Here is a 16,057-nt window from a genome sequence, read left to right on the forward strand (position 1 = left end):
CACCTCTGATACTACACTACTCCTTGCATCTAGCAGTAACCGACCCGTCTGTATTTTAAAAGGTTTGTTAAATGTCATTTTTAATGGCGACATGGGTTAAATTAAATTGAGTCCATGTTCTCCTCAAATAAACGGTATAGGAATCCACCACATGCCATTGGTTAATGATCCGTGCCTTCCAATGCAAGAAGATGGATTATGAATTAAGATATACATTCATATTGTTAAATTCCCTCTCAAAGCTGTTCCTGAAAACAAGATGGCCTCTCATTGCATCAAGCAGTTGTACCACACTTCCTATCAATCCAAAATAAATGTACTTAAGGTAATGTTCTATGCATGTATTTTTATAGCTTTTCAAAATACTCCATTTACAGCAGGTATAAAATCCCATTAAAAAAACATTCTAAAATGCCCTGAATATCCTTCAGAGTAAGAGAATCGGTACAGAAAGACATTATGAAAACACACGTGTTTAAACATTAACACCAAGATTCGAGATGGGGGCTTTGAGGGAAGACTTGAATGGGGGAGGGTTCCAGAGTTGGTTGGGGGGGGGGGGGGGGGGTGATGGAGAGGGCCCTGTCCAGGATATGGTCATAGTTGGGCAGGGTGGGGTTGGACCAGTGGGATGGCAGGGGCCAGGTGATGGAGATAATCACATTCTGAAATTGACAAGCCAAAGAAAGAACTCCAGTACACATGTATGTCTCTTTTCATTTGGTTTTTAATTTTTTTTATTGAATAAATGGTTTTAAAAGGTAATAACAATGTTTAAAACTACATTATCGTCTTCACAGCCATGGCTTACATACCGATAATAACCCATATATATACTGTATATATACACATATATACTGTATATATACATTTTATACCTTCCCCACACATTTTTTGTTTTTCTTTTAAAACTTTTAAATATTTTTTTGGGAGTACTATAATAAATGCCCGTTTCAAGTCTGGTCACACTAATAGCAGTTTAGAGGGAGAAGAAATATCTATATAACTCTACAAGGGGATGCCTTCAGAATACCCATCACCAGGGTATTCCAACAACGTTTCAAGTCATTAATGAAAAGAGAAAATGCATTTTAAACCCAAAACAAAAGGTCTGTGAGGACGTTACTCCAGGTAACCCTCAGCCACTGCAAAGTAAAACCATTTTGTACAGTGAAGTCTTTCAGAACTGTGTCTCAATACTCAGAACATAGAAAACCACTAAAATAAGTTTGAAACTAGATCCAAAATATTCTTATGAAAAGAATTTATTTTGATATACAAAAACAGTCATTTTCTCTTTTTTTTTATTTTTATTCCTTTTTTTTTAGATAAAAGTTCCAAACACAAGTTTATTGTATTTTCTTATTTCATTTGCTTGTATCAGTATTGATCCATGTCTTGTTTATGTTTTTTAATTATCATCTATCAGTGCGATTGTATACCAGTGCAGCTACTGGGTCCAAAGTAAAGCAAACAGGCTTTTCATCTTACATAGCATAAAAATAAGGAAAATCCATATTTTATATAAAGTATAACTGCTGGTCTTTAGGGAAAAACAAACAAACATTTAAAAACCCATAAGCTAGGAGGCACACCATGGGATTTTTCATTTTTGTAAATTAAACAAAAACAAGTAAGATACGATGTGCAACCCAGCGTCTTGTCCTCCAGGCCTGCAGGGTGGTGGCTAGGGGGTCAGAAGACAAGACGCATGAGATTGGGTTGCTTCAGCTTCGAGGTACCACACAAACCAACGGACAGAGGAGGAGATGGTTTGTCGCTTGCAGGACTGGTGTTTGGAAGGGCAGGGAGCCACGCCCGACAGCAGCATGTTGTTTGCACATGGCTGGTTTTATGCACTTTCGGTCAAAACGCACGCGAGGTCACAACACAAACATTCCCCATGGCGATGGACGACCTCGCACAAACGCTACGGCCGAACTCTGACCCTTGGTTACGGCGCCAAAAGTATGCTACGACAAGAAGAGTCTCACCGCCACCACCAACAGTCTATGAGGTATCGGTACACAAAGTGTGACAGAACACGACAGAAAAGGAGTACATCTTCCATGGGTTGGTCACCAAACAACACCTCCAGTTACGTTCTATTGTAGAAGGATGAATAAATATACAAAATAAAGTCATGATTGTTTGGTGGCGGGTTTCAACTGACCAAAATCACAAATCTGTGTTTAATAACATAAAAATGCTAGAAAATGTGTAAGACATGTAGATGAAGACCATCCATGACTACATCATCCGACCGTCCAACTGGACACGAAAGTGGACCACGTCATGGTCGGGTTTCCTGTCCAGTGGAGACTCTAGAGGAGGTTCCTCGTCCAGCTGTAGTATGTGGAGAGGAGATGCTGCAACTGGCGGAACCGCCCTACGACCCGACAGACTTGTGTGTGCGTTGACCCACCGAGCACGCTTTCCTAGGGTGACTAAACCAGGGGAGGGGAGGGGTGACTTCTTGCCCTTTCAAGCCTGCAGGGACGTCGACCAGCACGGTACGGAAAACACTTTGTTGAACAGATATCTGCATATATCAAGGATGATAAAAAAAGGGGAACCACGTGAGGGGTTGTCTCTCGGTGTCTGGAGGGAATAGTCAGTCCTCCACATGGAGGTGTACCTTCCATGACTCTTGTGAGAGTTCAAGCGTGTCGCCTCCGTCTCACAGGCGTGGCCGCTGGAGAGAGAACCCCACAGGTCGGGTTAGTGATATGGAGATGAGTCCTCATGACCAGTCAGCTGACCGCCCCGACGCCCGGTCTGATAGCACCATATATTTAGTCTTCTAAAATCTCTTTGTGGTTCCGAGTGTCTAAGCGATAGCTCAAGCATATCATGGATTTAAAACCATAGGTTATACTCATACACGCATGCAACAGAGTACATTGCATGTCTATACAAAGACTTTAGGTGAGAGGAGCGTGGGCAATTTGGTTTTGCAGCAGAAGAAAAGAAAAACATGTGGTTGTGTAGTTTGTCGCCGTTTAAAGGGCCAGAAGTGTTCTGGAGAAGCACGAGATGGGAGTGCAGCACAGTCGATGGTGGGAGAGGAACAACTACAGCACCAAATACTGGTCCAGACATTATTAACACCAGTTAAGGCAACACAACTCCAGTCTGGTAGTTTGGGGTTACTGTGGATGGATCGCCTGAAGCCCTTGGCTGTTTGCATAAAGGAAATAATCGCCGGTTGGTAAAATTCAACAAAAAACAATGATGGTGAAGGACAGACATAGCAGCGATACTGAACCAGAACCAGCCCTCGTAACGCAGTGCAGAACGGACACCAGGAGAGCAGAGATACTGCAGACCCAAAGAGGTCCTGGATGCATGGGACTGCCGTCTGTCCAGGGGAAATGGCTTCAATACAGTCCTTAGAAACACCCCCCGCCCCCCTCACTGTTTTCATCTGGAGTCTTCAACAATAAAGGACAGGGTCCCCCGCTGAGACTGTGTTTTCTTGACCTCACTAACCCCACAGCTGACCCAACAGGGGGCCGTTCTCCGCAGCACGGACCAGACCCCGTAGGATGGGGTGTCTGGTCAGGAGGGGAGTCCAGCGATCAACACCCAGAGTGGCTTTAAGACCGCAACCCCCAGTCAGCGGAACGCCTCACTCACATGTTCACTAATCACACCCTTCATGCATCATCGAGTGGTTTGGTGTCTCTGGGGTTTTGGAGCTAAAACAACTAACGACTTTGGTCATTAGACCGTGTCATTTAGTTAATTACATACCGGCAACACCCAGAGGGGTCATGGCACTACATGAGAACCGTGTGACTTGGGCCCAGAGAGGTTCAGGGCTCTGTGGAACGGTTTGGGGGCTCACATGTGAAGCTTTATTAATTCATCCAAGACAAGCAATGACATCCAGCCAACTACATGTATGAAGCATGCCTTGGGTTTATGGCTTTAGGTGGTTAGTTTGTCCCTGTCGCTCCCTGCTCCTAAACTCTAATAAACACAACGACGGTGGATCCAAACTGGAGCTCCCTCTCCAACCGTGTGATTCTGACTGCTCACCTAACCTTCAAGAGTTCGGTGGAATCCCTCCAACTTGTTAATCTACTTTACAAAAGATGACCCGCAGACAATTCGGCTTTCAAGATGAACAAATGGCTTGCTCCTTATTAAATCGTACAATGTAGAAATAGTTGCAAAAAAGGAATAATAATAATAAAAAGATAAACGCTTTTATACCTAGCCAATCAAACGCTGTTCAAGTTTTAATAGGTTACCTCGCCCCACAAAGCCCCACCCCCTCGGGCGGGCGGCGAGCGGAACACTTCACGCATCACAAACGATTCTATCTATTAATCTAGCTGGGCTCATGGAGAGGCTTAATCCACACGCAGAGAAGCACACATACACAAGCCCCCGGCCAGACCCCATCTACAGCTGGGGGTAGAGGGTTCAGCCCCACCTGGTCAGACCCCATCTACAGCTGGGGGTAGAGGGTTCAGCCCCACCTGGTCAGACCCTATCTACAGCTAGGGGTAAAGGGTTCAGACACACCTGGTCAGACCCTATCTACAGCTGGGGGTAAAGGGTTCAGACACACCTGGTCAGACCCTATCTACAGCTGGGGGTAAAGGGTTCAGACACACCTGGTCAGACCCTATCTACAGCTGGGGGTAAAGGGTTCAGACACACCTGGTCAGACCCTATCTACAGCTGGGGGTAAAGGGTTCAGACACACCTGGTCAGACCCTATCTACAGCTAGGGGTAAAGGGTTCAGACACACCTGGTCAGACCCTATCTACAGCTGGGGGTAAAGGGTTCAGACACACCTGGTCAGACCCTATCTACAGCTGGGGGTAAAGGGTTCAGACACACCTGGTCAGACCCTATCTACAGCTGGGGGTAGAGGATTCAGACACACCCGGCCAGCCCGGTCAGACCCCATCTACAGCTGGGGGTTCCAGGGTTCAGACACACCCAGTCAAAGCATCACACCTCTTCTCCTCACTAATAGGATGAGACCTTTCCAAACCGCCGCTGCCTTGCTACATGGAGACACACACACACACGCACAGGATTAACATGAGAAGCATGTGACAGGTTGAGCTCTAGAATACCAGGTTAGTCCTGACCCACCATGAGAGACGCCCTCATCCACACAACCAAAACCTCACCAGGTTTTTCTTTTTTTATTAAAGACTTAAGTTTGGAGAAAAAGAAAAATCGTAATTCAAATTCAAAAAAAAAAAGGGAGATATACGTTTATATATGCTGCTGCAAAAGCTTCACGGCAGGAAACAATAGGAAAAAAAAGGGGCGGGGAAATGCGGACTTGCGCGCCGTAATAAATTTGTTTGCCGCCCGTTGCCATGCCAACGTCTGGGAGACGGCCACCATGGCAACGGAAACTATCATCATAAAATGGTACAGTAGTAGAAATAGCTAGACCAGGCGGGGGCGGGCTCTCCCGGGAACAGGTCCGAGGAGAGCTGCAGTGATTGGTCACGGGGCTCGCTGTCAGGAATAATGGTTGTAGGGGGGGAGGGGGTGCCCCACGCCATTCTGGTAGTGGTGGTGCTGGCGGTGCGCGATGTACTCTGCGTAGGCCATGGTCATCTTCTCGCTACGGTACCTGGGATGGGGACACAGGACACTGGTTAACACAGTGCGGCCGTTTGAGGTGAGCAGGACAGCGGTGTTTACAACAAGACAAAACACGACCCCCCCGCCTGCTACCGGCGAGCCCCGAACCTGGACCACCAACAGTCTCCAGTTCAGTCTGACAGGGTAAGACCCTGCTGCCGGGCCACGTTAAGGGACTTGAACCCTGGGTACGAGGGGAACTTTCCTGTAAACAGAGCAGACTGGGCGATACCGCTAGCGTCGAGCCCGCCAGCGGGCAGGTAGCTACTGCTCACACCACACCCACACCTCTTTAAAAAAGATTTTGCCATCTGGGGTTTTATTTCAATTCGAGAAGCTTAAATACTACGCCTTACCGGTTTCCAAAAACTGGCACCAGCAACACCAGCCGGACAGAATTCTGCTAAATGCCCTATATGTAAACATTTTGATAAATTGGCCCTCAACACCTAAGGCTGGTTTTATTTACAGACTACAAACCCAGAATGCCTCAGAATGGAATGTGCTGAGCTGACAGTGGGAACAGTACAACATATCCTCCACCGTCCATCGCCTCCAGTACCTAGTGGTTTGGTTACTCATGTGTCCAAACAGGTTGTAGTGACAATGGCCTCACCTGGTTAACTTAATGGTCTTCCTGAAGTCATTGGTAATGGGAGCTTTATAACCTCCCTTCCTAAGTAAGGAATCGATGGTCTGAATGTGGTCCCAACCTGTGGAGAAAACACATTTCCTTGAGGAGATCTTCTTCATAACTTCTGTGTGTGAGAAGCCCTCCATGTACGGCATCCATCGGCTAATAGACAACAGATACTCACCTTGTTCCTTTGCAACCTCTGGTAAATAGGTGGCAGTTCGTTTTGATCCTTTTTCATTGAAAAATTCTATCCTAATGCCGTGAACGCCCACCTGGAGACAGAGGGAGAAAGACGTCAAGCAAACCGCCAACCCGCCCCTCTGGGGTACATACCCCGCCCCTCTGGGTACTCTACAGTCAGGTAGACGTCCGGCGCTCACCTCCCAGTCGAGGTAGTCCCCGACGTCCTCAAAGTTGGTGAGCAGAGACACGGAGCAGAAGAGGCGGGCTAGCTCGTCCCTCGTCATGGGCGGGAAGCGGCTGTCCTTAAGGGCACTGCGACACACACGGGGTCACAGGTCAGAGGTCACAGGTCGATCCCCACAGGCTGGGAGGTACTTTTACACCAGGTGCTAGCAAGTGGTTCGCAAACGATCCATTTCTGGCACCACAAGTGCCAAGAGTACATAGTGGTTGAAATGGGGTCGTTGAACTCTGATGTCACAAATGGCTTCAAACCAGCCTTTAACGGCTTCAGCATCAGACACCTTGGTAGGGGCCCTTTTGAGGACCGGCAAGAATCTAGCAAAGGGCCAAACATTACTATTATTACATTCATATTTATTATCTTGTCTCCAAGTCACTTCAATGATCAATAATATCTTTAAGGCTCCTATTTTAGCCCTTACAAGCTGCTTCAAAATGGATCCACTCATGACATCACAAGTGGACTGTACCAACTGGCAGGCTTTACGGGGTGGGGGTGTATGGGTGCTTACCTAGTAAGGGTGTACTCCCTGAGTCCTGAGTGCAGGTTCATGGCCGAGAATGTACCAATACAACCCCTCAGCCGCTTGTCTCTGCCTATTTTCCAAGTGACAAACAGCGGGCTGCAATAGAAGAATACACGTTTAACCCAGTGCACCCTGAAACAGTGAAGGTCAAGGTTCATGGCCACATTATGAATATTCTAACATTAACTGAAAATGATTGGATAGCCGTTTGTTGATCTTGTTACCACATGCATGATAAGAGATGTCCCAGTTGTTGACATTGTCAAACAATGACAGTTAATGCTTTAATCAAATTGTTCCATCTCAGGGATCTCTTAAAGGAACAGGCCATGTTACTTGCAGTACCGTGTTTATATATAATCATATTTCTCCTGTCTCTACTGTGTGATTACTTTAGGGTAATCAGATTGTGTTGCATGTTCTCATTCAGATGAATCTTGTGAACTTAGCTATCAAACTGATATCCAGTTTCCCTCTGAGCTGAAGCCATGTTAACAATGACAGCTTATTTTTTATGGGCCAAATAAATATCCTGTCAAACATTTCATTATTTAGGGTAACATATGAACTACAAGGTCCCCAATGTCCTCATCTCTTGGCTGTAAAACTTAAAAGGCAAAACTGATGTAGAGGTGGCCTTCCCGTTAACCCCACATTACCATAAGACATTGATGTAATTTAAACCAATAGGTGCACTTCTGTCAATCTTTAATTGACAATACAATTCAGCATTAAATAAGATACCACCACAGATCTTAGTAATTGACGGTGTACCTTACACTATATAAAACTAGTAGGCCTACTTCTATAATATCATACATTAAGCGTCGGTTGTAGCGGCCTGTAGAGGGCGCCCAATACATCTGCAATAGTACACAATAAGTTGAAATCCAATTGATTAATCGAATAAAACAATGAAAACTGACTTTTTAATGGTGTAGTCACAAGCATAAGTATTCATACATTTTTGTAAAGCAACTTGATAAACTAAGTGATCGTTTAAACCTAAATGTCCCGACATGGGCACTGTGTGCAGTGTTTTCTTTGTTGTTTGAGCCCCGGTCCGGTTCTCTGACCACAGAACCCTGACCCCCTAACGGACATCTGGTTCAAACAGAACCCCAACGGACATCTGGTTCAAACAGAATCCCAACGGACATCTGGTTCAACAGTTAGAACCGAGCGTCCGCGAGCCGCCCGGCGGCGGGTCGCGAGGAGCTGGCGGACTGCCGTGTGGCTGTTAGCCGATACAGCTAACCGTCTTTAGCCCCCCTAAAGAATAGGCAGTCGTGAGTTTTAACAACGATTTGGGTCTTTAACTATCGGAAACTACTTTAAGTAACTACTTTTTGACTTGATAGTCATTTTCATAGCCTTCGTGTGTGACTTAATAAACTACTTGGCCACTCGTTCGGTTTGAAACTCCGAGGCTAAAATCAATGCTAGCAACCAGGCTAACAGCGAGGAGGCTTAACGCTAAATATAAAACATTACCGCACTCCGAATGGATACAAAGTTGTTTTCCGAAGCACATTTAACCCATAAAAACCTGATACCACTATGTGCAATAACTGCTTAGAGCTGTCATGGATCCGAACGAATAATAATATGCCGAAAAACAAGAAGCCAGGGCAGTCGGTGAGGAGCCGGGGGAGCAGGCCGCAGCCCGCCGACTGGGTATTAGTTCTAAACGTTAAATTAAAAGTTGTCAATGTGCATTCATTAATATCGATCCACTCCTCGACTAAACCCCGACAGACTGGCCCGAACGAACGCCCGAATGTCACCGTGACCGTAGCCCGGTGCGGTGGTGTCCGCCGGCCGGGGGGAACACAAAGGGACTCACTAGGGCTCGTTGGTGAAGCGGGGGGTCCTCGGCGGCTGGTATCCGTACAGGTGACAGTATAACACGTCGAAACAGAAGCAGCACATCTCCGCCGACACCACCATCTTTCTCACGCCGCTTCCCGAGCCGGATCCCGGGCTCAGATTCGGGGAGAGGCCGGACGAATTGTAGCCGGCCGGGGTAGGGGACAGCACGGCTGTACTGCTGCTACTACTACCGCCACCGCCGCCACCACTACCACTACTACAGTTGTTCACGTTTCCCCCCGGTCCCCCCAGGCCGTTGACTCTGCCCACGGTCCCCGCTGCAACAGTGGTGGTGGCGGCGGTGGAGGAACCGATCCCCAGGTCTGTCCCACAGTGTCCGGTTCCCGTCACCCCACTCCCCGCCCCCACCCCGCCAGGACCCCCCGACCCGGGGGATCCCGACAGCTTCTGCTTCTTCACCCCGCAGCACCCGGCCGCCATCTTGGAACAATCTGCACCGACACACCGCTTCCGACCCATAACCGTCACCGCGGGATGGGTGGGGGGGAACGCCAGCCAGACGCTCAAATCCCGGAGCTTTAATGCGTGCGACGGACAATCCTCCACTTTCACTTTTTTTTGTGTCGGGTCGACGAATCAAAACGACAGATGGTGGAGAGAGAAAGCGAATGCAATGTCACCCTAACGTGGCCTTTAAAAAATGCACAAAATAATAATAGGGGAAGTCCCCGGCCGATGAGCTCGTACCTCGGATAACGTCTCTATAGTCACTGAGGCTATGGACGGGGGATTCAGAGCCGATGAAACCCGACCAATCGTGCCGAGATAATAACACCGGTTTGAATAACACGAAATCCTCTGGAAGCGATCACAGCGAGATGATCTTAAACTCCGAGGAGCTCACGACCACCAAGGCCTCAGATGACTGAGGACGGACGATCCAGATGTGAGGCGGTCAGACCGTGCGGTGGACCCCCGCAGCACACCTTTTTGTGTGGGAGCCGGGAGCTTGAGTACGCAGGACCCATAAGCTTCAGCACGAAGAGTGCACAATGCATCTGACCATGTAGCTCCCCACCGCACCAGCCGTGTACTACTTTGAACAACTTCTAGTGAGATGACAGGCCCAATATATTGGGGGTTCCGACGCAGTAAAATGGCATCTGACACTGCAGGTTTGGCATGGCCCGCTGAAACACGTCAGCGTCCAAAAGGGTCTCGGTGAGACCGGCCTGCACACCGCCCCCTCCTACACCTGCACAGTGTGAGTTGGTGATGGTGGAAGAGGGAAAAAACGCAATAAAACGGCCGCGACCAATGTTGAACTGAAAGTTACTGAGGAGATTGGCTTCCAGCTGGAAGGACACACAGTAGAGAAGAGTCTTCTTCAACGGCCCCAAGTCCTCCGGGTCGGGGTGCCCTACGGTCCGCCCGTCGCTGCTACCATCAGGGCTGCTCGGTATCGGTACAGTAGTCCTGTGATCCGAGCGGGCATCACCCGAGTCTCCACGCTCAGACTCGATTCACTAACATTTCTTGCGCCCAAATGTTACACATTGTACGTAGGCCGTTTTTCAACGCAAGCGCGCACTCCAAAACAGAATGAACATATTCAATACTAGAAAAGCCAGTGTACTATAGACTGCATTGTGATTAATATCCCATACATACGGTCATACATTATTCTATTACAAATGGCGTTGGCCGTAGATTATAACCCTAACCCTATAATTGGTCAGGTAGGCTTTCACATTTAGTCAATCTTTGGTAACACGGACTAATAACATATACGTAGGCCTACTAAAACAATAAACGGAATATATTGTGACTATGATTGTGACCAACAAGCTTGTCATCTAATACTTTTACCATCGATGGTATAAATAAAACTTACAAATTTAAAGTATTATATTCACAATAATTATGCTAACTATACTACCCCAGTTTATTTTAACATGTTTTCTTAGTTGAAAAGACGCCTCCGTAATGCATTGGATGAACTGGATTTCATGCTACGTTCATAGTAAGTGGGAACTTTAGGACTTCGAGCTTTATACCATTTCCAAGAGATGGGATGGAATGAACGATATATATTTTATGCAACCTTTTTTTTCGACCAAAAATACAGCCTTAGAATTTCAATATTTTAAAATGTTTCTTAGTTATCATCTATAATGCTACAGCAGTGTTTGCATAAACATTTTATTTTAAGAGGTTATAATGCAGTTCTACCATACAATGATAGCATATACAATTAAAGCACATAAGCATAAAAAGCAATCATACTGCGAATTGAACCTTACATTGATATACATTATACATATACCATGAGGATCTGAGAGTTGAATCTGTATCTGCAATGCTTATGGTTTTATGAAATATCTAGACACAGAATATCACTGTCAGTGAATGTGACTGACAGCCTCTATTATAGGTACGGGAATGTGTGCCTCATTACTGTGGACCCCTATGGCTGGCCCTTCTCCAGAGCTCTATGTACATTCTGCCAGAAGACGTCTGTGTTCTGACCAGCCTGTGGCCAGCTCAGATACGTGCTCTTCTTCACCATCTTCCTCATGCGGTAGTAAGGGGAGAGCTGGTGGTCCAGGAGGTCTTCCATGAAGAGCAGGATCAGCACATCCTTCTTCTCATCAAACAGGCGGAAGCTGGGGACACAATGCACTGGTCCAGGCTCTTTCAAATGACACGCTTATTGTACCTGTTTCCAAGTTTCCACTAGTCAGATAAACTTTTTTCTTTAAAAAATAAATATTGGAAAATATCAAGATAAAACTGTTAACAGATTGACTGCATTTCCCTTAGAAAATTAATAAAGAGTTGTCCTGTGATCTAGAAAAAGAGCCATCAAAGTTAACAAGTTAATGTTTGCTTCATGGTGTCTTTGATTAATTAAAAGTGAGAAGGTCGCTTTGGTTCCCACCTGGCCATCTGGATCTCTCGGGAGCACCACTCACTCTCCAAATAGGGTCTGCTGATCACACAGATGGTCTTCCTGCTGCTGTAGATGGCCTCTGTGATGTTCTCGATGATGGGCTTACCTGCAGAGTTAACGGTTGGTCCATGAATGCAATTCTCTTAACATGAGGAATGTTTGTAAAAAGTTGGAGGCAGTGGAAGAAAGGCCGCATTAACATTTTTATGAGACTGTTTTTCAAAAGTTTACATGCCCTGTGTGGAAATGAACCTCTCGGCTCACTCCACTTCAGGATGTGGTCAACTGGTTTCAAGAGTGAGACGAGGGTAATTCCAAAAAGAAGTTTTATTCACTTCACAAAACAAACCAAACAATAAATAAACAAAATAAATCAATGGTTCCAAAAATACAAATTAACATTTGAAAAGAATAAAAGAAAAGCTGTTAGCAATTTTCTAGCTGAAATACAGCATAGTTCAGCCTAACAAGAGGGTGTAAGTAGTGGCCTCACGTCAAGCCACCTCTTCCTTAACCCTCCAAACAAACAATGTGACACCCCTTAAGTAGGCCACCTAACTAGTCACAGGTGGACCAATCAAGGCCCATTAGGCCATACCATGTGTCAGGGGGGACCATTTCAAACCTAGCAATCGAACCGTCCTGTCGCTGGAAGTGAGAAAGGTTTCACTTTCTCACACCCTGCCTTCTCTGCTTTATCTGTATTTCATGGGCAAGTTTGAAGACTGAAAAGGCTACTATATTGAACAATATGCATTTGGATTGTATGCATGACACACAAAAAGGGATGTTGGGATGTTGCAATGGGAATAAATGAAGTATTTTACTATTTTAAGTATTTTACTCTTCAACATTGACAGACAACAGAAGGGACAGGCAATCATGCAGACAGAGAGAGAGGCAGCCCTACCTGGCTGGAAGTCTCGGTGGTGCAGGCAGAGCTTCCAGCCTCGCTCGTCCTCCAGTGCGGGAAGCATCTCCCTGTGGACCCACTCTTCATCCTGGACGTTGTAGGAGATGAACGCATCATAGCGGTGCTGTTCATTTTTCTTCCTCTCTTTCATGTCGTACAGCAATGCCATGAAGAGGTAGTAGGCATATACCAGCTGCCAGCGCAGAAAGTGGTAGCTGAAGGAAGTGAGTAAAGTGAACAGCACCATGGAAGTGGTGGAAATGAAGCAGAGGAAGCTGGAGTCCATCCAGCAGGAGCGCACATCAAAGTCGAGGAGCATGGTTCCCTTCTCACTGAGCGGGTACGTACAGGGCTGGTTGTAGCCTCTGGCGAGCTGCGTCTGCTCGTTGCTCACAGCCCACAGCAGGAAGCCAGCGTTTGAGCAGTCACAGGTCAGAGGGTTGTCAGAAAGATCTAGATAGGTAAGTACCGGGAGGGACTGAAAAACAGACTCATTGAGCACTGTCAACTCGTTCTGACTGAGGATCAAACATCTGAGACTGGTCAGGTTGGCCTCCAGGAAATCCAAAGTCCTGATGGCGTTCATGGACAGGTCCAGAACCTCCAGATTAGACATGGCTTGGAAATGCTCTGGGCTCATCCCTGTCAGAAAACTTTGCCTTATGGTGAGGCTTTTGAAATTATGTGCTTTTTTAAAAGTCTCCAAATCTGGCTCCTCGAGATAGAAGCCCACAGCTGTGAAATGCTCTAAATGTCTCATTTTTTGCAAAAAATCAAAAGGGACATATATAAGTATATCATAGTGGAAACTGCATATTATTGTTAAGTTCCTCACAAATGGTAAATCCATTAGGCCTTTGTAATTCTTTGCATATGTACCATTGAAGCCATTTGGAAAATCCATATATATTGTAAGATTTCTTAACTCATGCAGTCCTTTGAGACGACTTATTTCGAATGGCAAATACAAGCTAAGACTTTGAAGGTTGCGCAATCCTTCAAAGAGATTAAGGTAAGGATAAAGTATAAAGCCCAAATCCAAATGCTGCAAGGATTCCAAACCTTTAAAACTTCCCTTTGAATAATGTATTGCACCATTCCCAGTCATATCTATGAATTTTAGTTTCCGAAGACTGGTTTCAAAAACTCCTCCCAGCTCCAAAAGCATATTTGAATTTAAACGCATAACTTTCAGATCATTTTGAGTTTGAAAAACACACCTCTTTAATTTCGTAATGTGATTGGAATGGAGATATAGTTCTTTGAGGCTTGTTAAGTTAACAAAATCTGAGCAGCCTAACTCAGCAATGTCATTGAAACTCAGGTCTAGGATTTCCAGTGAGGAAAGACTGTTTACAACCACTGGCACTTTTTGAAGGACGTTGTCCCGCAAACTAAGGCGTCTTAGTTGCTTCATTGTTTGCACTGATTGACTGGAGAGATCGATAATGTTGTTGTTAGATAAGTCCAACTCGTTCAGCTGGCCACACTGGGGCAGTTCACTGTCACTGACCAAAGAGTTCAAACGGAGATCCAGGGTCCTCAGAGATAGGGTTCTGCAGGCTGTTGTGAGGAGACCGCTGTTGATCCATCTCTCCATATTAGAGAGCTGTAGATAGGATAGGGACTCAACACTCTCTAGGATCTCACCAATGCCTTCGAAAGAGACTGAAGTATTATGAAAATGAATATGAGTTATACTCTTGAGAAAAGATGGGTCAGCAAGGTCCACATGCATAACATCTTTTCCACAACCAGAAAGATCGATCTCCTGGAGATCCTGAAAGTAGCCTGTTGTGATGCTAAACACTTCTAAAGGATTAGAAGATAGATTTAACACCGTGACAGGGGAGTTCATGTTGTGGGGCAGATGTTTGGATTCAAAAGAGGCTAAGTTGTTACCACCGATGTGTATTTCCTGAATGTGTGGTAGTTGGAAGATGGGCAGAATGTTAGCTATTCGATTAAGCTGGTTGACTTCTAGTTTGACCGTTCGCAAGCTGGACGTTAACTCAAAGGCAGAAGGAGAGATGAGCAGGATTTTGTTTCTACTGAGGTCCAGCACTGACAGCTTCAACATACCATGGAAGAGGTGCTTCGGAAGCTTGGTCAGTTTGTTATCTTGCATGTACAGTTCCCTCAGCCCTATCAGATGGACTAAAGAACTGTCTTCAATGTGAGCAATCTGGTTCTGGTGAATATGTAACACTGTAAGGTTGGAGAAATACCTGAAGTCATGCTTGCTAACTCTTTGAATTCGATTTCCCCCAATGTTTAACCACACTAGACCTCGGGGCAGGCCAGCTGGTACGGAAGTCATTTGATGGTAGGAGCAGTCCACCCTGATACCAGCCCCAGTATGGTCAGAAAACAGTACTAGGCAGTTTGGTATTGAGTAAGCAAGTGATGGGTTGACATGAAGCATGGAAGAAAGAAGTAAAAGAGATACATATTGTGGAAACCATGGACACCAGTATCCCTCTCTGGCCATGGTCTTCTGTGAAGGGATAGCGATCAGGTCAGCCTGGTTGTTATCGTGTTGTGGAGTCGAGAATCTACCAACTCCATCCACTCTACAAAGGGCGGAATGAAACTGAATCAATGAGAAATCACCTGACCGGCTTCAAACACATCCAATTTAATTTCAACAAAACATACACTGCACAGTGTACACTTCTTAGAATATATTTAAACTGTACCATATTTTAAATACAGCAAAAAGCTAAATATCTTCCATTTAACATATGGATAACGCTTGTCTGTACTACAGTATAAAATTAAGATTAATTATGCCATCATTTACCCTTGCAATAATATTTTTCAAATACTGTGCAAGAAAATAGTACAACTATTATATTACTGTGATATAGAATTGGTTTAGTATTGATATCAGGCATTATAGATGAACTAACTAATTATGCGTCTCTAAGAAGTAATTATGTTTCACCAAAGTCAGTAAAGACAGTTCAGTAAAGAGACTGAGAAAAGCCACACATTATGATGATAACACCTCAATTAATGATAATGACATGAAAAATCGGATGAAACAGTTCCCTTGCCTTTTAATACTCACCACTTTCTGACGGCCACTTCTGATCACACAATCATTCAGGACTGGTCTGGCTCAATGGAGCCTGCTGCC

At 45.5% G+C, this 16,057-nt stretch overlaps 2 protein-coding genes across 2 annotated transcripts; both read right to left on the minus strand.

Moving 5' to 3' along the window:
• Positions 1-709: 709 nt before the first annotated feature.
• On the minus strand, positions 710-10,692 carry ammecr1 (AMMECR nuclear protein 1). The gene is made up of 6 exons (XM_084474310.1): positions 9,063-10,692; positions 7,202-7,312; positions 6,644-6,758; positions 6,445-6,535; positions 6,243-6,339; positions 710-5,615 (listed from the first exon to the last, which is right to left on the minus strand). The coding sequence occupies exons 1-6, from the start codon at positions 9,566-9,568 to the stop codon at positions 5,501-5,503; spliced, it is 1,035 nt and encodes a 344-aa protein (XP_084330436.1). The 5' UTR covers positions 9,569-10,692; the 3' UTR covers positions 710-5,500.
• A 573-nt stretch (positions 10,693-11,265) lies between these two features.
• On the minus strand, positions 11,266-16,057 carry LOC311354512 (uncharacterized protein). Its single transcript, XM_084474311.1, has 4 exons — positions 15,989-16,057; positions 12,913-15,488; positions 11,991-12,108; positions 11,266-11,715 (listed from the first exon to the last, which is right to left on the minus strand). Exons 2-4 carry the CDS (start codon positions 15,404-15,406, stop codon positions 11,517-11,519), a joined length of 2,811 nt encoding a protein of 936 aa, XP_084330437.1. The 5' UTR covers positions 15,407-15,488; positions 15,989-16,057; the 3' UTR covers positions 11,266-11,516.

The sequence above is a fragment of the Micromesistius poutassou genome, assembly GCF_964030765.1.
Source record: "Micromesistius poutassou genome assembly, chromosome: 10".
Taxonomy (NCBI): Eukaryota; Metazoa; Chordata; class Actinopteri; order Gadiformes; family Gadidae; genus Micromesistius; species Micromesistius poutassou.

Bases quoted from the DNA above. Each gene is read 5' to 3' on its own strand.
- ammecr1 (XM_084474310.1), bottom strand. From the start codon at position 9,568: ATGGGTCGGAAGCGGTGTGTCGGTGCAGATTGTTCCAAGATGGCGGCC. The intron at 6,759-7,201 runs GTAAGCACCCAT...TGTGTGTCGCAG, and splicing joins AGGGAGTACACCCTTACTAG to TGCCCTTAAGGACAGCCGCT. The intron at 6,340-6,444 runs GTGAGTATCTGT...TTTTCTCCACAG, and splicing joins AGAGGTTGCAAAGGAACAAG to GTTGGGACCACATTCAGACC.
- LOC311354512 (XM_084474311.1), bottom strand. From the start codon at position 15,406: ATGGCCAGAGAGGGATACTGGTGTCCATGGTTTCCACAATATGTATCT. The intron at 12,109-12,912 runs GTAGGGCTGCCT...TTAACTCTGCAG, and splicing joins CCACCGAGACTTCCAGCCAG to GTAAGCCCATCATCGAGAAC. The intron at 11,716-11,990 runs GTGGGAACCAAA...TTGTGTCCCCAG, and splicing joins CGAGAGATCCAGATGGCCAG to CTTCCGCCTGTTTGATGAGA.